At 45.4% G+C, this 21815-nt stretch overlaps 1 protein-coding gene across 1 annotated transcript in view; it reads right to left on the reverse strand.

Annotated features, from left to right (window-relative positions):
* Positions 1-1120: 1120 nt before the first annotated feature.
* LOC138759445 (hepatic leukemia factor-like) overlaps positions 1121-21815 on the reverse strand; it is a 47280-nt gene continuing 26585 nt past the window's right edge. The window contains exons 3-4 of the mRNA XM_069929882.1: positions 12311-12531; positions 1121-6427 (exon numbers count right to left, since the gene is read on the reverse strand). Of these exons, the coding sequence (XP_069785983.1) occupies positions 6224-6427; positions 12311-12531 (425 nt within the window). The 3' untranslated portion in view covers positions 1121-6223. The remainder of the gene's footprint in view (positions 6428-12310; positions 12532-21815) is intronic.

Here is a 21815-nt window from a genome sequence, read left to right on the forward strand (position 1 = left end):
CCAAGTGTTTCCAGCTTTTATCTCAGTGTTCTCCACAGCAATGAGAAACGATCCTACCAAAACATATCGACTTGTCACAGGTTGTCCTGAGCATCTGTCCTTGTTCTGCCCAAGGACTCTAGGACCAGAGTCTCAGACTAAGTGGAGGCTGATTAGGACTGCAGTGTGTGGTGGGGCATGTTGTACGAGGGACATTGGCCTACATTGGTGAGATCTTGCTGTGTGCAGGCGAGCTACTGTTTGTTCCACCTTACAATGTCTGCACTCAGGAAATCCTTCATCAACTTCAATGTGTGTAGGGAATGCCCAGAGTTTCTATCACAGTAGAGTGGTGGATCCACAGCCAGCCACTGCCAAACTGCAGGGGATCATTGATATGGCTCAGGCCATCACACACACACTCCTTCTGCACCTCCTACTGCCTTGGAAAGGCACCCTGGCCACACACATCATCATCCCTTCCTTCAGGAAGATTCATGAATGTGAGAACACGTCTCGCCAGGTTCAAGGACAGCACAGGCTCCGCAGAGACCTCACCTGTGCTACAGGTGAAGCACTGGGATCCGAATCCTAAACAAGGATGTACCTGCCACAGAGGGAGAGCAGTGAAGATTTACTTGACTGGTTCCTACTGTTATTAGACTCCTGAACAAATCTCACTCAAGTAAAGTTATGCCATCTTTAAAATTTCTTTGGTAGAGCACAGTAACAGGCTATTCTGGTCCACGAGCCTGTACTGGCCAAATACATTGATATGACTAATTCACCTTCTAACCACATACAACTTCATTGAGTGGGAGGAAACCCACATAATTAGGGGGAGAATGTTCAAACGCCTTACAGTGGCAGATTTGAACCTGGCTTGCTGTAACATTGTAGCGCTATCCCAACTTATCCCTCTCTATAACATCTTACTTGTGGTACTACGTTCAAGATGTCTTGCTGGACGGGTCGCAAAACAAATTTTAACACTGCATTGTGTACATGTGACAGTAAACCGGGAGGTTGAAATTCATCTGAAGATCTGCCAACAATTTGTGCCCCTTCACTCTGGCACTGGTCTGTTCCCGGATATCAATTCGATTAAGATCAGGCAAGCAGCAAACAAGGAGGAAATGCATCCAAGCCAACAAAAGAATTTATTAAAGACTTCTATAAATACATACATACTGGGAACTGGCTGCACAGTGAAGAATGCAAACCACAGGAAACAACAAAAGGAAGTCTAGTTCCGTATTTATAACCAACCAATTACCTCACGGGTGTTGCCCAGAATACCACGGTTGACCTCTTTTTTTTTTAAAAAGCACCACTCCACTGAAAATCTAACACTTTATTCTGTAACGTTATAAATTAGTAAGCCTGAAGCTAAAAGACAAGGCAGCCCCTTTGTTTTAGATTGGAGGCTTAAGTGCTTCCCAGACGCGTGTTCATTTGTGATAGATTACTGAAGTACATAAATTTTAAAAAAAAAACCTTTAATATAGCAGCTCAATTAAAAATAGAGGCAGATAGGGACCTTGTTTTTATAGAGTCACATACTTATTACTTTGGAGACTGATGGACATTTCCAGCAATTTCCATTTTGAACTTGGATCTTCAGAATCAGTTTCCTCCATTTATTAAATATACAAGTTCCTCTTTACACAATGAAAGCATTCCCCCACTCAAATCTGTACAAGCTTCACCTCCTGTCCACATTTCGACCTGACAATATTCTGCAGAATCAGGTCAAGCAATGTTCGGAGAGAAAGGAGAGGGGAGGTCACAAATAAATTTGTTCAACACTTAAAAGAATTAAATATGAATTGAAAAGCAAATACATTTATCCGTAGCAAACATTCCCCAGTTAAACCATGCATATCAGCATACATCAAGGCACTCTTTTCCCTGCGGCTTAACCCAATGAAAACAGAAGATGCTGGAATGTGCCTCACGCTGGTTGGCTTCTGTCAGAGTGCACCACCACTACATACGATGGGAACTGCTCCTCAAGACCGCAAGAGACTGGAGAGGGCTATGAACGTGGCTCAGACCATCACCCAACATCCTCTCTTTAATTGACGGTCTATAAATCCCGTTGTCTTAGGAAAGCAGCCGCCACATTAAAAGAATCGTGTAGGAGGAAGATTCACGAGTGTGAGGTCACACACCTCCAGATTCAAGGTCAGTTTCTTTCCTGCTGTTACCAGATTCCTGAATGAACCTCACGGCAGTAAAAAAAAATACATTGCCTTTGCTCTGAGGTATCGATCTCTCTGCAACTCTGCACTTCAAAACAATATCCATCACTGAATCTTGGAACATGTGAAAATGAATTTGAAGGGACATCAATACACACCTGCCTCTTCCAAGCAGAAATGTGCATTGGCCTGCTGATGCAACTTTGCAGTTGTGAAACATTCAAAGATCTATAGAAGCTCCCTGATCTGCTGCAATTACCAAACAGATTATTTTGAACTTCAAAATTCGATATACAAGCACGGGTCCCTAACGGGAGAAATGTATTCTGTCGAATTCTGTCTCCTATTGTTTGGATAATCCAAGTTCAATGTCATGGCTCAATTTGATCAGAATGCCAAGCCAAAGACCAGAGCAGATCAAGACTTCACCGACATGAATTAGGTGATGTCAATGGATGATGTACCATTACAGGAGGGTAGTTTGGTGGGTTTGGTGCAGAGTAACCCTCTCTTTATACGGTTCCAGCTATTGTACCCCAGGGAGGAACAGTACAGATTGAACACAGTAAAGATCCCTTCAAACTGTTCTATCAGTCACTCCAAGATTCTGACACAGAATAGAGTTCACTCTATACTTCCACCACACATTTTCAGAATCAGACACTGAATAAAGGTGAGCAAAGTTCCCTCCACACTGTCCCATCACACACTCCCAGGGTGAAACATAAAGATCCCTCCACACTGTCCCATCACACACTCCCAGGGTGAAACATAAGAGTAAAGATCCCTCTACACTGTCCCATCACACACTCCCAGGGTGAAACATAGAGTAAAGATCCCTCTACACTGTCCCATCACACACTCCCAGGGTGAAACATAGAGTAAAGATCCCTCTACATTGTCCCAACACACACTTCCAGGGTGAAACACAGTGTGAAGCTCCCTCCATACTATCCCATCACACACTCCCATGGACAGACTGTGTGAAGTTCCCTCCACACTATCCCATCACAGACTTCCAGGGTGAAACACAGAGTAAAACTCCCATCACACACTCCCAGGGTGAAACATAGAGTAAAGATCCCTCTACATTGTCCCAACACACACTTCCAGGGTAAAACACAGTGTGAAGCTCCCTCCATACTATCCCATCACACACTCCCATGGACAGACTGTGTGAAGTTCCCTCCACACTATCCCATCACAGACTTCCAGGGTGAAACACAGAGTAAAACTCCAACCACACACTCCCAGGGTGAAGCTTCCTCCACACAATCCCATCACACACTCCCATGGACAGACTGTGTGAAGTTCCCTCCACACTATCCCATCACAGACTTCCAGGATGAAACACAGAGTAAAACTCCCTCCACACACTCCCAGGGTGAAGCTTCCTCCACACAATCCCATCACACACTACCAGGATGAAACACAGAGTAAAACTCCCTCCACACACTCCCAGGGTGAAGCTCCCTCCACACAATCCCATCACACACTCCCAGGGTGAAACACAGAGTAAAGCTCCCTCCACACTATCCCATCACACACTCTCAGGGTCAGAGAGAGTAAAGTTCCCTCCGCACTATCCCATTACACACTCCCAGGGACAGACAGATTGAGGCTCCCTCCACACTATCCCATCACACACTCCCAGGGACAGACAGATTGAGGCTCCCTCCACACTATCCCATCACACACTCCCAGGGACAGACAGATTGAGGCTCCCTCCACACTATCTCATCACACACTCCCAGGCTCAGACAGAGTCAAACTTCCTCCACACTATCCCATCACACACTCCCAGGGACAGACAGAGTGAAGTTCCCTCTAAATCATCCCATGACAAGACTCCCAGGGTGAAGCACAGAATGAAGCTCCCTCCACACCATCCTATCACATACTCCTAGGGTGAATCTCCCTCCACACTGTCCCATCACACACTCCCAGGCTCAGACAGAGTCAAACTTCCTCCACAACGTCCCACCACAGACTCCCAGGGTGAAACACAGAGTGAAGCTCCCTCCACACCATCCTATCACACACTTTCAGGGCAGGGGCAGCTGGATCTGACACAGTAAAGCTCCTTTTGTGTAACCTTCGAGCTGCCCCAGCCAACTTGACTGACCTGTGTTGTTGGACCTTGCTGAAGTGGGATACTTTGCTTTCAAGAAATTCATCAACTTCATCCCTGACTTTAAGAAAAACACAATTGCCCATGTTTCTAAAAACATTCACATTAAAACCCCTTCTCCTAATCCACTGAAGAGTGAAATGTTCTGCTCTATGATTTAGACCAGCCATTCTCAACCATTTTTTTCTGGCTATGCCCCTCCTTAGGGCTCTGCTCAGTTTATGGGCCCCCTTCCCTGTGAAGCAGTCAAGCTTGGTTGGTTTCTTCCAAACTTGTCTCCTACCGACTACATAAAAAACATCAAAAATATTTTATGATTTCAGTCTATGGCCCCCCTTAAATGTGCTGTGGCTTTGTCGAGAATGGCTGCTCCAGACTTTCTTTATAGAATACACAATATATAATATAATTTTATTTTTCTTAAAATACATTTGTCAGTATTCCATTCAAAAATACTGTACAAAAAAAGGATCTTTATAATTCTCTCTATAAACATTGACATTATCACATAGGATATCTATACTTCTGGTGACCAGAAAGCTGGCTTTAACCTACGATTAGGTGTCGATTACAGCAACACCCTCATCGTTGGATCACCGCTACATTCAAATATCCAAAATCAAATAGCCTTCAAAACCCACATTGATTATACTTCTATATAGACTTTTTTTTACTGGAGGAACTAAGCAGGTCGAACAGCGTCAATGGGAGAACAAGAGCGGCCGACGGTTCTGGCTGGAAGGCATCACGGACACTTACAACCTGACCGTCCTTCTTCTCCCACTGATACTGCTCGATCCCACTCCCGCAATCTGACAGTTGCTCCAGATTCCAGTGCTGGCAGTTTCTTGCGCATCTTCCAGCTGGTTCTCCTTCCCTGCACAGTCCACTGGCAGCTGCCGTTGCCTCTCTGCGGTGTGGGGTCCCCTGGTTCAGACAGCCACGCGCTTGCCTCTGATCTAATGACAAGTCGAGTGCCAACAGCTGGCTGATTAATCGCAGAACTCTGGCGGGGGAGGATGAGTGACTCTTCCAGCATGCGCCCTCGTTCCCAAGATGTGCAGCAGGAATCCTGGGCAAATACAAACCCTGCCTTGCACTGACATTAAATACAATTATTGCTTTTAGTTGGAAAAGGATAAAAGCTGAACCCAACATTGCATGCCCTACGCTCAGGGAGACTAGAACAGTCGGGGGGAGGACGATAAACTCACAAGTAGTTAATTTGTTTCCATAAACGAGCATGCACTTGGAGGGTAGGGTCCCCCCCCGATGGTGAAAAGCTGCTGTTTTCAATCTAAAATGCACATGAGGAATACGTCACAGGGAAAGGAAATACAGTCAACAACAAAAATTTAAATCATGTATCATCTTAGAAAATGCTCGAGGATTTTCTCCTTCGAAATTTGCCATTAGCCTCGGAGGTGGGAGATTGGGGTGGGCAGGGAAGGGGGGAGGCAGGTGATGGGCTTCTAGTAACATCAGTCAAGACATGGGTGAGGTAGCAAGGGTGTGGAGGACAGGGCTGGGGAAATCAGGTTTGGGTGACTGCTTGCGGTTTTCTAATAGGAAAAAAAGACACCGCAATTATCTGAGACAGGGGTGGGGACGAGCTCCTGACAACCTATTTGTGTGTTGGGCGGGAGAGTGTGCTGGATTGTATAGTAGGGAGGGAGTCTGAAAGCAGAGCTCACTGCGATTGTTGAGATACTGCAGAGCCCACCTTCTGGAAGCGAGTCAGGGTCTGCCGGGGTCAGATCAATGCTTTCACTCCATTGTCTCCTGGGACGGGCAGAGAAGGGATGAGAAGTGGTTGGGGGGGGGGGGGGAAGAATGGGAGAGTAGGGAGCACCATCACCAAGAGGTGGGAAGGCCTTGCCTCCACTGGGGGCCTGGGGATCGTTCCACCTCAGGCGTGGTACTTCGAGAGGATGTTCTTGCATCTGCTCAGTTCCTTCCGCAGGTCAGCAACCTCCTGACGCAACGCCGAGTTCTCCTTCTCCAGGAAGGCTGCACGGATGGCAATCTGGTTCTCCTTGAGGCGCCGAGCATCCCGAGAGCGCTTGGCAGCCATGTTGTTCTTCCTGCGCCGGGCCCAGTACTTTTCATCCTGCTCGTAGTTTGAAGATGGAGAAAAGGGGAGAACGTTAGACTTAGTAGAAAGTGGCAATGGAGGGGAGGGGGGGTGTGTGAGGAAGGGGCTGGGTCTTCACCTGTCACTGAGTGGATCTCCCCGACTGTCTCCAAGGTTAGACAGCAGGAGGTGGCACCACAGAGGTGTGGGGGTTAGGAGGAGAGCAGGATGGAGGGGTAGAGGGGAGTGAGGGAGGCCGGGGTGAGGGGGAGAAAAGATGAATTGAAGAGTGGGGAAGGGAGAGAGAGAGAGTGGGTGAGTGGAAGGGAGGAGGAGGAGAGCAGGAGGGAAGGGGAGAGCGAGGAGAGAGTGGGAGGGAGAGGGAGAATGGGGGAGTGGAGAACAGAGAGGAGGGGATGGGGTGGGGGAGAGAGAGGGGCTGGGTCTCTGCCCGTCATCAAGCAGATCAGGCAGTGTTTTCCCAGAGGTGTGAGCTTACACTTGGCGTATTCAGGGATTTGGACAGGCTACACTCTGCCACCACAAGATCTTTGCAGGGAGTGGGGAAACAGGAGCAGGAGGCCAGTCAGCCCATTGCCATCTGGCATGACTTCGACTGAACCTCTCCAATCTTCACCTCCCTCTCTATGCCAGGCCGCCACAACAAAACCACCTCCTTTCTCTCCAACTACCCCTCCCGCTGCCATGGGAAACAGCTAATGTACTAAAAGGCACGGTCACACTCTCTACACTCCCCAAAATGTACCATGATTGTAGGTCAATTGGATGTAATTGGGCAGCATGGGCTTGTGGGCCGAAAGGGCCTGTTACTGTGCTGTATGCTCAAAATTTTGAAAAATGAAACCAGTTATTCTCAACCTTTTTTTTGGCGATGACCCCTTCCATGTGAAGCAGGCAAGTTGGTTGGTATCTTCTGTACTTCTCTTCGACAGACCACTTAAAAAACATTTATGATTTCAGTCTGTGGTCCCCCTGAGATGTGCCGTGGCCCGCCATTGAGAATGGCTGGTCTACACACCGCCCCCCTCCCCCCATAAGGAAGATTTCCACGTGGCGAGAGGTGAGCCAATGAAGCCCAAAATGAGGAGCAGAGGTGAGTGGACAGGGGGGGGGGGGGGGGGGGGGGGGTTGGAGCTTCTGAGATACCCCCGATCGAGCAAGGGCTAAGGGCAGACCTCTGGAGGTCCTTTCAATGGAGACAACTTAGCAGTGGAGAAAGGGAAGCACTTATGCCAGATACAGTTAATGTTGCTGAGATTTAAATTCAACCCTGTGGGTTGGTGTGAAAGGTGCTTGGTTTGGTTTTGCTTTCAGACTGCCCAGTTCTACACCCACTGCACAATGGAAGCAGAGTCCAGCGCCATGCTGAAGGGAAGTGGTGCCGCCTTAAATGAGGCCTGGTTTTCGGATGAGCCCACACCTAGGTTCTCCCAGGAGAGGTCTCAAACCAGAGGCCAGAGGTTCACAGTGAGAGGGAAAAGTTTAACGGGGACCTGAGGGGCAGGTTTTAATACCGAGGGTGTGGGTATACAGAATGGGGAGGTGGTAAACAGGACAAATTGGAGCATCAGAAGGACCTGCGGGCAGATGGATGGATAGGGAGGGATATGGGCCAAATACAGGCAAATGTCCTGAAGACAAGTTGAACAGCATGGACCGAAGAGCCTCTGTTGAGAAGTAGGAACAGGCAAGATGACACGACAGGACAGCGACAAACCAGCAAGGGGCTCACTCACTGCGGGCGACTTGCGGTTGTGTGCCCGGGCGGACTGAGGGCTACTGGAGACTCAGTCATAGGAACCAGGTATCAGAGCTGGGATTTGAGTGGGTGCTGAGGGCAAGAAGGGCCCCTGAAGGGTCTCGGATACTGAAGGCTTCAGAGTTGTGTCAGAGGTTTGGATCTGGAGATTGGGTTGGCGAGGGATCGAACAGGTGTCTGTGCAACTGCAGGAGCGCCGGAGGCGAATCCGTGAATAATCAGTGCCTCTGAAGGAACTCTCTTTTACTTCTCTCTTTCTCTTGTACTGTGAAGGGCACCTGGCGACTCTTTGCCTTATGGCAGGCAGAAGGCAATTTTGTGTAATATTACATGTTCTGTACCATTACATGACAAAGGAACCTTAGATCTCCTAAATGATCCCCTCAATAGTATGGTTCATTCCTCATTAATGAGTTATTTATTTTTGTATTTGCATGGTTTGTTTGCATACATTTCTTTCTTCTTGAGCAGTTTAGATACCAATAATTAGAAATTCTGCCTCGTCTGCAGGAAAATGAATCTCGGGGTTGTAGGTGAAGTCATACTCAGTGCCCTCCATAAAGTTTGGGACAAAGACGCTTGTTTCCTTTATTTGCCCATGTGCTCCAGTTTTCAATTTGTAATCAAACAATTTACATATAATTAAAGTGTACATTCCCAAATTTATTCAACGTTATTTGTTATACATTTTGGTTTGACCAGGTAGAAGTTACAGCACTTTTTATACATAGTCCCCTCATTTCAGGGCACCATAATGTTGGGGACATTTGGCTTCACAGGTGTTTGTTAGTACTCGGGTATGTTTAATTGCTTCATTGGCGCAGGATTAAGAGAGTTAGGCTTGCTTCTAAATTTTTCTTTCTCAATATTTTTATTGGATTTTACAGAAATAGTGCATGAAAAGCCATTAATCCAAGATAATACATGAAAAATAAAAAGAAAAAAGTTATATAAGAAAAATAAAACTAAAAAATAATAAACACTTAAACAATGATAACATATGGCTAATTGAAATTTTTTTTAAAAAGTAAACATTATACTATTCTATTCTACCAATTCTACCCCCTACCCTACTGAGGTGATCTGGTAGGTACATATTACTTCACTACCTTTAACAGAAACCACAAACTCACAAAATAAGATCCAAGTGCTCTTATAAGTTATGAAAATAATTAATAAAAGAACCCCCATAAACAGAAAATTTAAATCCGTTACAATGGAACATCTGATTTTTTCCCCCAAAGTTAGGCTGTCATCTCATCGATCGCCATTGAGGATATGAAGGAGGGACGACAGCATCTCATCAATGCTCAACGTCTAGCAATAAGGGAGGCACAAGAGACTATATGGGACTGAGACATTGTTCAATTCAAATTAGTTGTCTTAGTTGATCCAAAAAGGGCAATTATAGGATTAGGTATCAGATTCACATTGAGAACTAATAGATAAGGTCCAAAAATTTGAAAAGCGAGGAACAAGACCAAAACATATGTAACAAAGTACCTTCTTCAGTCTTACACACCTGTCACATTTTGAGGAAATAAGAGTAAAATTTAGCCAATTGAACTTTAGAAAGGAAAGCTTGATGTACTACCTTAAATTGTAAAAGCAAACATCGGGTGCATAAAAAGAAATGACCAACTTTAAGGTAGAATCTCCTATAGTATCAGAAAATGAAAGTTGAAGATTTGTTCCCACAATTTTTAACCTTATCTAGGGAATTATCCCTAGACTTTAATAATAAATCACATACAGTTGATATCTACTTTTTTTGGTTTAGTTTAAAATTATAGATCATCCCCTAATGTATTTATAACAAAGTCCTGAGGAAGTCGCAACACCGCAGAGTTCAAAAAAACTCCTAATTTGTAGGTATCTAAAAAAAAATGTTTGTGTAGTTTAAATTTAAGAGATAGTTCTCAAATGAGGCTAAATGATCATCAATAAATGTCATGAAAAGATTTGATACCCAACTTAAGCCATTCACAAAAAGCAGAATCTTGCAAAGTCAGTGGAAAAAAAGCAGGTAAAAATCTACGATATCCCCAAAATTTTCTAAATTGAAACCAAATTCTCAAAGTATGTTTAACAAAAAAATTGTCAGTTGATTAGGAAGCAGGAAAAGGTAATGGTCCCCCAAGTATCGAAATAAGGAATATTTTTTAGTAGAATTGAGTTCTAAATTAATCCAATTTGTAGTGTCCATTCTGTCCTGATAATGAATCCAAAAAAATAATACATCTAATATTAGCTGCCCAATAATAAAATCTAAAATTAGGTAAAGCCAAACCACCTTTCTTTTCAAGGTTTTGAAGGAAATCTTTACTAAGCTGAGGACACCTATTTTTTTCAAATATATGAGGAAATAATTAAATCAAGTGAATCAAAAAAAGTTTTTGGGAACAAAAACAGGAACAGCTCAGAAAATACATAAAAACTTGGGTAGGATATTCATCTTAAAAACATTAATTCATCCAATTAAGGACACTGAAAGAGGACACCACTGAGCTAAAGACTTCTTAACATAGTTCATCAAAAGCTTCCATGCTATTGATCACCTTTGAAGCTGTAGTTGCCATTTATCAACGCAAGGACCAGAGTTGTGCCAATGAAAGTCAAAGAAGCTATTATGAGGCGGAAAAACAAGAATTAAAGAGCAAGAGACATCGCCCAAACCTTTGGATAACCAAAATCAACTGTTGGGAACATCAAGAAGAAAGAGCTCAGTAATTGCAAAGGGATTGGTATTCCAAGGAAGACTTCCACTGGTGATGACAGAAGAATTCTCATCATAATGAAGAAAAAAACCCCAAACATTTATCCAACAGATGAGAAACAGGAGGCAGGTGTGGATATGTCAATTACTACTGTCTGCAGAAGACATCATGAACAGAAATACAGAAGCTACACTGCAAGATTCTTGCCATTTTGGTTTCATCTGTCCCCAAGACCCTTTTCCAGAATACTGCAGGCTCTTTTAAATGCTTCTTGGCAAATTGTAATCTGGCCGTCCTTTCTGTGGCTAACTGGTGATTTTCATTTTGCAGTGTAGATTATTTCTGTTCATTAAGTCTTCTACGGACAGTAGTGACTGACATCTCCACACCTGCCTCCTGAAGAGTGCTTCTGATCTGTCGGACATATGTTTGGGGATTCTCCTTCACAATTTTGAGAATTTATCTGTCAACAGCAGTGGAGTTTTTTTTGGAATACTGAGCTCTTTTTTACTGATGTTCCCAACAGTTGATTTTGGTTATCCAAAGGTTTGGGCGGTGTCTCTACTGTTTTATTCTTGTTTTCCAGCCTCATAATGGTTTCTTTGAATTTCAATGGCACAACTCTAGGCCTCATGTGGGAAAAAAAATGATCAAAAGCTTAGAAGCAAGCCTAGCTCTCTTGTGCCTGCATCAATGAAGCAATTAAACGCATGCGAGTACTCACAAACACCTGTGAAGCCAGATGTCCCAAACACTATAGTGCCCTGAAAAGTATAAAAAGTGTTGTAATTTCTACACGGTCAAACTAAATGTATACAAGTTACCTTGAATAAAATCTGGAATCTAAAACTTTTAATTACATGTGAATTGTTTGATTACAAATTGAAAACTGTAGATCACAGGGCAAATAAAGGAAAAAAATGTCTTTGTCCCAAACATTATAGAGGCCACCATATGTTCTCTGACAGTAAATTTGAAATCTGAAACAAGGATATCTGTAGATGCTGGAGTCAAGTGCAAAACAATGTTACCTTTTACTGCCTATGGATGCTGTGAAATCTCCAGCACATTTCATTACTGCATAATAAAATGATGCTGCCTTTGCTCTGTCCCAACTATAACTGCACTTCTATACTGTGTCCTACTTGCCAGACTACGTCTGGACTGTTCACAAAACAAACTATCACGGCACCTTGCTACGTGTGACAACAAACCTGAACTGGAGATCCCTGTAGCCACAGAGTCGAATTGGTCGAGAGCTAGGCATTGAGTCCTCGTCCCTGCTGGGGAGCCAGTCCCACTGGGACAGAGGCTGGCTCAGTGACAGTCAAGACCCCTCACCCCCCCCCCCCCCCCAGCCACAGCAGGTTTAAGCCCACCATCTTCCCCTCCCCCCAAGCCCCAGCCGAACCAGTTCCAAGTTACCTTCATCTCATCAGGCACAAACACCTTGCGGGCTTTTTTGATCATCGGCTGCGGCTTCAGCTCCTCGTCCGTGAACTTGCGCTTGCGAGGATCAAACACCTCCTGGCCGGGGACACTGGACAGGGCCAGATCGGCAGGGTCCGGCTCGTAGCTGACGGGCACTTGAATGGTCTCCGGGTCAATTGGGCTGGGAGTGTTACGGGTGGCTGGTAGTATCTGGCCTGCAATACAGGACAGGAAAACTGATGATGCAAGCACTAAGTGGTAATTCTGCCTGGCCCACAGGAAAAAGAATCTCAGGGTTGTATGTGATGTCACGTATGTTCTCTCACAATTAACCTGAACTTTTGATTATTGTCACTGAAATTCTTGTTTACTGCTGCCACAAAGGTATGTAGCACACTAATGAACCATATCTACAAATTACCGTATACACTTGTGTAATAGTCCATCCTGTATAATAGTTGAACTCATCACTTTTGGCCCAAAAAAAACACCTTTTCTGTATGACCTATTAAAAGGTTGATCCCACCCCCCTATTTTTGATCCCGACTGCCCGCCCATCTGAGCTCCTGACTGCAAAGCTTCACCTCAGTTGCCCACCCACCCGAGCTCCCGACACGGACTTACCGCCCGGTTTCGGCCAACCGAGCTTCTGACTCCTTGAACGTGGCAGGTCAAAATTAGTATCTAAGTAAAAGTCAACCCCCCCCCCCCAAATTTAACCCGAAAAATTGGTCCAAAAAAACCCGACTATTACACGAGTATAGACAATAAGTGACAAAAGGTCAAAAATATAAAAGTCTAGAGAACCAGCTAATGTGAAAGAAACACACCAGTAGTGTAGCCAGATCATTCACGGGTCTCTGAATAGTTTATAGTTCAGGTGAGGTTAGTATGGGAAGCCCCGAGAGCCTGATAGCTATTGGAACATAATTATAATAACTGAGACAGTGAGAAGAGGTTGGACCAGGGTGATGAAGGTCCTTGACAATGTTGCAGCCTTCTTGAGGAAGCGTCTCACGTAGATGTCTTCTGTGGACGGGAGATCGAAGCCTGTGATACTGAGTACATTGAGTTTTACATCAAGGATCAGGCCCCTCATCCCATCAACATCTCGTTTTATTCCCTACATTCCCATCACTTCCCTGGTCATCTAATTCTACCCCTCACCCACACACATAATTTACAATGGCCAATTAACCTACAACTCACTAGTGTGATGGTTCAAGTTTATTATCCAACCAGGCAAAATAGGTTTTCTCCAGACCCCAGTGCACACACTTAACACACAGTACATAATAATCACATATACCATATATACGCGTGTAATAGTCGATACCGTGTAAAGGTCAACCCCTTATTTTTGACCCTGACCGGAGTTCCCACCGCTCTGGGTGCCCGCCCCTACTACCATCTCTCGACAAGGCCCTGGCCGCCTGCTGATCTGAGGTCCCAACACCCCGGCCACCTGGCCTCCCATCCGAGCTCCTGATGCCCCAGCTGCCCACCCATCCGAGCTCCTAAAGCCCCAGCTGCCCACCCACCCGAGCTCCCGATACCCTGGCTGCCTGCCCATCTGAGCCCCCAACGCCCTGGCTGCCTGCCCGCCCATCCGAGCTCCCCATGCTCGGAATGATGCAAACACTTACCATAGTCAAAAGTAGTATTGTGTGCAATAGTTAACCCCCTAAATTTTACCCTAAAAGTTGGTCCACAAAATTCCACTATTACACGCATATATACAGTACATATGAAGATACAATATAAATATAGAAGTATTTTGGGCTGATTTACTTGGTTACAGGATACCGTTCATCAATCTCACAGCCTATAGGAAGAAGCTGTTTTCCAGCCTCCCAATCCTGATTTTGATGCTCCTTACCTCCTTCTTTCTGGTAGTGGGTTGAAAATACTGTGCGCTGGATGGAAAGGGGGCTCGATAATTCTTTGAGCCCTATTTAAGCCACGCTCCCAGTAAATGTTGTCAAAAGAGGAAAGAGAGACACCAGTGATCTTCACGGCCATTTTGCTGATCCTCTGTATTGACTTCCAGTCCGATGCTTGGCAGCTACCATCCCACACAAAGATGCACCCGGACAGAACACTTTCAACTGCGCTCCTGTAAAATGTTAAGAGGGGGCTGGTAGCCTTCCCGGGGTGGATCCTACAGGGAGAACATGGAGACTGCTCACACATAGTAGCCGAGGCCGGGGTCGAACCTGGGTTTTTGGACCTGTGAGGTATACTCCAATAGATGCATCGTTGGCCACTGGCACCTGCGTGCTTAATGATGTGTGTCCTTCCACGATCACAAGAATCGGGAGCAGAAGTCGGCCCCTTGGCCCATCGAGTCTGCTCCGCCATTCTAATCATGAGCTGATCCATCCTTCCTCTCAGCCCCACTTCCTGGCTTTAACCCCCGTAACCCTTGATGCCCTGACTAAACAAATACAGAAATCCGGACCACCTGAGAATCCAGACCTTTTGTATGTAGCTGGCTTTTGTGTGTGTGTGTGCACAGCGACAAGAAGCAACCATCTTATCACAAAGAAATTCATTTGTAACTGTATTTTTCTTTTACAATGTTAATTTTTAAACACAAGTTCAAGCATTACACACTTTTTTGGAGTGAAAAATCAAATGTTTACATTTTGGTCAAGTGTTAACTTTATTTTTCTTTAAAACTGCTCATTTTAATAAATGAAGCCTGCCGTATTTGCTAATGAATAAACTATCAACGTTTACCTGTTCATCTCTTCTTTATTCCTCCTTAAATTTGAATTTTAAAACTACTGCCTGAGAATCCGGAAAATCCGAACCGACCCAATCTGTTTTAAATTGTCTCCCTTTTATCCTGGTTATGCCCCCTTGTCCTAGAATCCTCTTCCACGGGAAACATCCTTGCCACATCTACTCTATCCAGGAGTCCAGAGAATGATACATTATTAATCTCCACTCCATAAACTTAGGAAGGGACACCCTCGGTGGCTGACCCGACACGTGGGAGAACATTAGTCACCAAGGGACACCAGCACCTGCAGACTTCCCTGTTTAACTTAATACCACCTTGTCATCTGGCATTGCCACATTCAGGGAGCTGTGGACTTGCACCCCGAGATGCTAATCCAGTCAGCCCCTCCCCACCAACTGGGCACAAAACACCAATGGCAAGAGAACAGTTGCTTCAAGAAAATCGGTGTTGGAGGAGCCCAGGATCCCACAGAAAAGCTGTCCTCCATTGATGCCTCACAGATGGCAGCACGGTTAGCGCAAAGCTGTTACAGCGCCAGTGATTGGGACCAGGGTTCCAACGACGTTCAGGCAGGTAAACGGTTAGAGAAATTTAGAGGGATATGGGCAAATGTGGTTAGCATGGACACGATGGGCCAAAGGGACTGTTTCTTTCGTCAAGTCCAATCATTCTCAACGGGGGGCCCTGGGGATCGCAGCACATTCAAGTAAAAGCCTTGTTTTCTTTTCACCTCATTAAATATAAATATTTTTTATGTAGTCAGTACAGAAATATGGAGGAAACCAAAACTTGACACAGGGTAGAGGGCTGATAAATTTCGAGCAGAGTTCTGGGGGGGGGGGGGGGGGGGGGGCGGGGGGCATAGAAAAGAAAAGGTAGAGAACGGTTGCTCTAGACAGGGCAGAATGAAGTGACTGTAACCCAGTGACCAAATGCCTGAAGCTGACAATCTGAAGACTCACCACACGATGGAGTGTTACTACAGCACTCAATGGACCTGACCCAACAGCCACAAAGACAGTTTACTCAAACAAGAGAGGTGGAATTGAGGCCATAAGGGAAAACATGTCCCACAACTAACCCCTCTCTGACTGCAATAGTGCCAATCCTATCCAATCCCTTTATGCTGTCACTCAACCGTGTACACTTCTTGTGCAAGGCACTAGAGACAGGGAGACCACCCCTTCCCCCCACTCCAACACCCTACCCTGCCATTGACAAGAAGCAGAGACAACCCTACAGGATGGTGAGTGAAACAGGATAGGCTGCAGATGCTGTGATTGTAGTAAACGCCCCGAATGGCTGGAGGAACTCAGCAGGTCTTTTCAGCATCTATTGGAGACAAAGATATATTGCCTATGTTTCAGTCCTGAGTCCTTCTCCAAGGGGGGAAAAAAAAAATCAGAAAAGGTGGAAGCAGGATATATCAAAATGTCTCCAAATTCAAACAACGAGGGGAGACCGTGGCAGAGGACAGCGAGCGGCTTAGCTCCTGAAGGACTCGCGTGGGCTGCTGGAGAACTGGCTCACAGAAACCAGTTATCGGAGCCGGGATTCGAGAGGGTGCTGAGGACAAGAACGACTCCTGATCGTATCGGAAGTTTGGATCTGGAGCTCGGGTGACCGATGGTTTGAACGGGAGTCTGTGCAGCCACGGGAGTACTGGAGGCGAATCCAGACACTCGGTGACTCTGAAAGGACACAGTTTTGCTTCTCTTTCTTCTATTGTTCGGGGCCCCAGGCAAGGCTCATGGTGACTGTGTGCCATCCAGCAGACGAAAGTTGAAGTATATCATGTTTATTACATTTTTAGTGTATTGTTAGGCGATAATAGAAGGAACCTTGATCTTGTTGGCAACACGGCTCACTAGCACATAACAGGAACAGGAGACCATTCAGTTCCTCAATCCTACCCCACAGTCTGCACCCTGGGTCTCAGCTCTTCTGCGCTTCCCCCATATCCCTCACTACGTGAAACTTGTCTCCTTCCACTTTGGATCCAGCCTCCAGAACTCTGTGAGAACCAAATCCCAGTGAATCACTGCACTCTGCGAGAAGAAATTTCTACGATCCCCTGCTTTGAAGGACTAACTTTGGAGTGACGGAGAATGAGAGATGACCTTATTGAGGTATAGTTAAAATCCCTGTTATCTGGAATTCAAGCAGCCAGCAAAATAAATAAGTAAAAAAACATGGAAGTTTAAAATTGGTGCACCTCGCTGTTAGTTTGCCAATCTCAAGCAACTGGAAAATTCACTTCTCCGGCATCTATCTATGTGTCGGATTCTGGGGGGGGAGGATTGACTGTATATCAGATTATGAGGGGCATAGACAGGGTGGTCAGCCAGCACCTTTCTCCCTGGGGCCAATGGCCAATATCAGAGGGCATCTGATTAAGGTGAGCAGAGGAAGGTTTAGGGGAGATGTCAGTTTTTTTTGTACTTAAGAGTGTGGTGGGTGCCTGGAATCCATTGCCAGGGGTGGTGGTGGAAGCTGGTACAAGATTAGGTGGCACGGGCTCGTGGGTAGGAAGGGCCTGCAACCATGCGAAATGTAAAAAAAAACACGTGGATATAAGAAAAATAGAGGCTTATGGATGTGAAGGAGGGAAAGGATTAAATTGTTGTCGAGCAGGCTTCCATAGGTCAACCAAACCGTGCACTGTGTGTTGGAATGTTCTGTTCTTAGTCTGAGGCCCTTCAGCTCATCGTCCCCCAATTTTCTGCGGAACTTACTCTTCTAACTCTTCCTTCATCCTTCCCACATTTTTCCCCTCCCCACACACACAGGAGCCAGTGATAGCAGCGTCCCACCTGCCTGTCCTGATGGAGAAAGCCTGAGCACCCGGGGAAGCATCGTGCAAACTCCACATGAACAGCACTGGAGGTCAGGATTGAATTCAGGCCAGTGGAACTACGAGGCAGTGAGGGTGCCAGCCCTGTCAATGAATGGTTCCTGCCTTCTTGAAACTGGCCAATCACACATACACAAAACTTTGAAGGTCGTGGAGCTGATGGACTCTGTCCCAGCATAGGGGAGTTTCAAATCTAGCGGGGGGGGGGGGGGGGGTTTAAGGTGAAAGGGGGAAGATTAAGAAGGGACTGTGGGACAGTTAAACAAGAAAATCTGTTATTTATTCAGGCGCCTGCCTACTTTTTGCTAATACCTTGACGAAGGGTTCAGGGCTGAAACATTGAGTATATATTTGCTACATCAAGAATGCTGCATGACCATATAACAATTACAGCATGGAAAAAGGCAATTTTGGCCCTTCTAGTCCTCACCGAACTAAGTACTCTCCTCTCATCCCATCTCCCTGCACTCTGCCCATAACCCTCTATTCCCCTCCCATCTATATACCTATCCAATTTTTCCTTAAATGACAAAATTGACCCTGCTGCCACTACTTCTCCCGGAAGCTCATTCCACACAGCCACCACTCTCTGAATAAAGAAGTTCTCCCTCATGTTACTTCTAAACTTTTGCCCCCTAGCTCTTAACTCATGACTTCTTGTTTCAATCTCCCCTACTCTCAATAGAAAAAGCCGATCCACATCAACTCTATCTATACCTCTCATAATCTTAAATACCTCTATCAAATCCCCTCTCAGCCCTCTCAATTCAAAGAATAAAGAGCCAATTTGCTCAATCTCTAGATGCTGAAACCCAGGCAACATTTTTGTAAACCTTCACTGCACTCTTTCTCTGCCTTGTTGATATCCTTCCTATAATTCAGTGACCTGAACTGCACACAGTACTCTAAATTTGGCCTCACTAATGCCTTGTACAGTCTCAACACCACTTCTCAACTCTTATAGTCTATGCATTGATTTATAAAGGCCAGCATACTAAAAGCCTTCACCACCCTATCCACATGAGATTCTACCTTCAGGGAATGATGCACCGTTATTCCTAGATCTTTCTGCTCCACTCCATTCCTCAATGCCCTCCCATGTTCTGTTTTAATTATTCCTACCAAAATTACCTGCTGAGTTTCTCCAGTAATTTTGTGCAAACTAGTGGGACAGGTTTTCCACAGAGAGGGTGATGGATACATGGAGTGAGGCAGGATAATCTGTGTTTAAGATACATTTAGACAGGTACAAGGATGGGAAATATTTAGAGGGTCATGGGTTAAATACAGGTAAATAGGACTAGCTTGGTCCGCACGGACAAGTTGGGGCAGTTTCTGCGCTGTGGAGCTCCAGGACTCATTATTTATTTATTTATTTTTACATTTAGACATACAACACGGCAACAGAATTTTTGGCCCACGAGTCCGCGCCACCCAATTTACAGGATGGGAGGAAACCGGAGCACCTGGAGGAAACCCACGCAGAGACCAGTACAATTTCCTGGTCACTGGGGCTGTAACAGTGTTGTATTAACCCCCTTCCTCTCCCTCTCCAAGGTTTCTGCACTCCTGCAGTATATATGATTGTGGACCTCAGGAGTGCAAAGGTCGACCACTCTCCAGTGAGCATCAGTGGCTCCGTCGTGGAGAGTCCAAATTTTCTTGGTGTGTGTATAACAGACCACCCATCCTGGACCCACACCTCCTCATTCGTCAGGAAGGTACAGCATTGCCCATAATTCCGAAAGAGATAAGGTCCCAGGTTCCCATCTTAACTACCTTTAGCAGGAGCACAATTGAGAGCATCCTGTCTAGTTGCATCATTGTGTGGGACGGTCGGTAGCTGCAAAGCCACAAATTGGAAGTCAGTACAAAGGATCATCAAAGCTGATAGGGCTCAAAGAATTAAAGAGAACCCTTTCCATTCTTTACACAGTGTTGACCCACTCCCATCAAGGAGGTTCAGGAATATCAAAATCAGGACTGCCAGGCTGGGAAATAGCTGTGAGATTGTTGAATGGCATCCTGTAACTGAGTAAATCAGCCCAATATATATATATATATATAATATATATATATATATATATATATATATGTATAGTAAAAACCCCTGGTATCCAGAGTTCAAGCAGCTGGCAACCTTAAGCACAAGCAAAAAAAAAAGGTTAAATATATGCAAGTTTAAAATTGTAAAAGTAAACGTTCTCTGGAGTAACACATAAACCTTTAGTGAAGATGGGAGTGAATATTCAGCCAGCGGAGTGTCTTGGTTGTGCTCTGCTCATAGGCAGCTGTTTGAATAAAGCTGTGTGAAACAGCAATGATGTCTCCCAGGGTGAAGAGCTGGTTGACGGGGATGACTCTCTTAAAGTGTCTCCTTATCCCTGCTTAGTAAGAGTCGCCCAGTCAGAGGGTTTATCTGTAAACTTGGGGGAGGGGGATTAATTAGGGGGAGAAACCTGCAGATGCAGTGACAGTTAAATGTTTTCAAAGAATGTGACTGAAAATAAAATAAAATATTTTAAGATTTCTATATTCATTCAAGTGAAGTTTGTTCAGTGTAAGTACAGTCTAGTATTTTTGTCTTTTAAACTATTTATTCTTAATACAGATGCATTAGTTAGGCATTGTAAGAGTAAGTCTCAAGCAACCGGAAAATACACTGCTCTGGCATCTACCAATCTCCGTAGTGATGGATACCAGAGGTTTTACTGTATTTATTTCAAATTATATTTGTATGTACTATATATAATCATGTATTAGTTGAATTGTGGAAACAAATTTTTCAGGTCAAATTTGGGTGGGGCCGACCACTGCACGAGTCACAAATTCAGATGGCCGGGACTGGGTGTTAAGTCTGCATTTGGGGCTTCGGGAGCTTAGATGGGCAGGCAGCTGAGGCCTAGGAGACAGTCTGCGGCTGGGACATCAGGAGCTCTGATGGGCGTGCGGCCAGGTCAAGGGCCCGCAGTCAGGAGCTTGGGACGAGGATCTGGATAGGTGGCCGACTGCGGAAAGGGTCTGTGGCCAGGGCTTCAGGAGCTCAGATGGGCGGCCAGGCGTTCGGGGAAAGGCATTGGGAGCTTGAATGGATGAGCAGTCGGGGCCAAAAATAGGGGTAGACTTTCACCCTGGATCAACTATGACATGACTATATAGGGTGTACTTGTGATTATTATTCCTGTGTGTATATGTACTGTGGTCTGGAGAATGTGGTTTTGTTGGGTTGTGTTTGTACAGTCAGATGGTAATAAACATGAACGATACTGACAGCTCTCTGAAATGATGCATTAGAGTCGCTGAAATTAGCAGCCACGATAAGGTAGGTAAGTTGGCATTGAAAAAAGTGCCACATTCAACAAAACAAAATCCGTCAGGGACTGAGATCTTATGTCTGTGCTGATCATGGGTTTCTAGTAATTTTCCACACTCGAACACTTCGCATGTCAGACCATGTGACCAGCTCTCACCCACTCTCCCAACACAAACAACTTCTCCTCTTTCTGCCTGCTGCCTCTCTCAAAAGCACCACAGAGCATGCAGTCGCAACACAAGGGCTTAAGGTTTCAAATGCTCTTTTCCCAATGCTCACATTTCTGAAAGGAAAGCTGGACCCAGTGAGGAAGGGAACGAACAAGGGTGCTTCACACGGAATCTCGTGCAGGATTTGGAGCCCAGAATTGTCACCAGCCCCCGGTAGGGGTGGAAGAGTAGGCGATGGGGGTGGGGGGGGAGGGCACTGCCTCCCCCCCCCCCCTTGAATACTGCTACTGTTGTTGAACAAGCACGATTCACAAACTGGGGGAGCAATGTAGATTGCACAGCACAGTCCCTTCGGCCCACAGCAATGTGCTGACCTACACAAGCATCCTCCACGATTGATCTAGACCAGAACA

The sequence above is a fragment of the Narcine bancroftii genome, chromosome 3 (genome assembly GCF_036971445.1).
Source record: "Narcine bancroftii isolate sNarBan1 chromosome 3, sNarBan1.hap1, whole genome shotgun sequence".
Lineage (NCBI taxonomy): Eukaryota > Metazoa > Chordata > Chondrichthyes > Torpediniformes > Narcinidae > Narcine > Narcine bancroftii.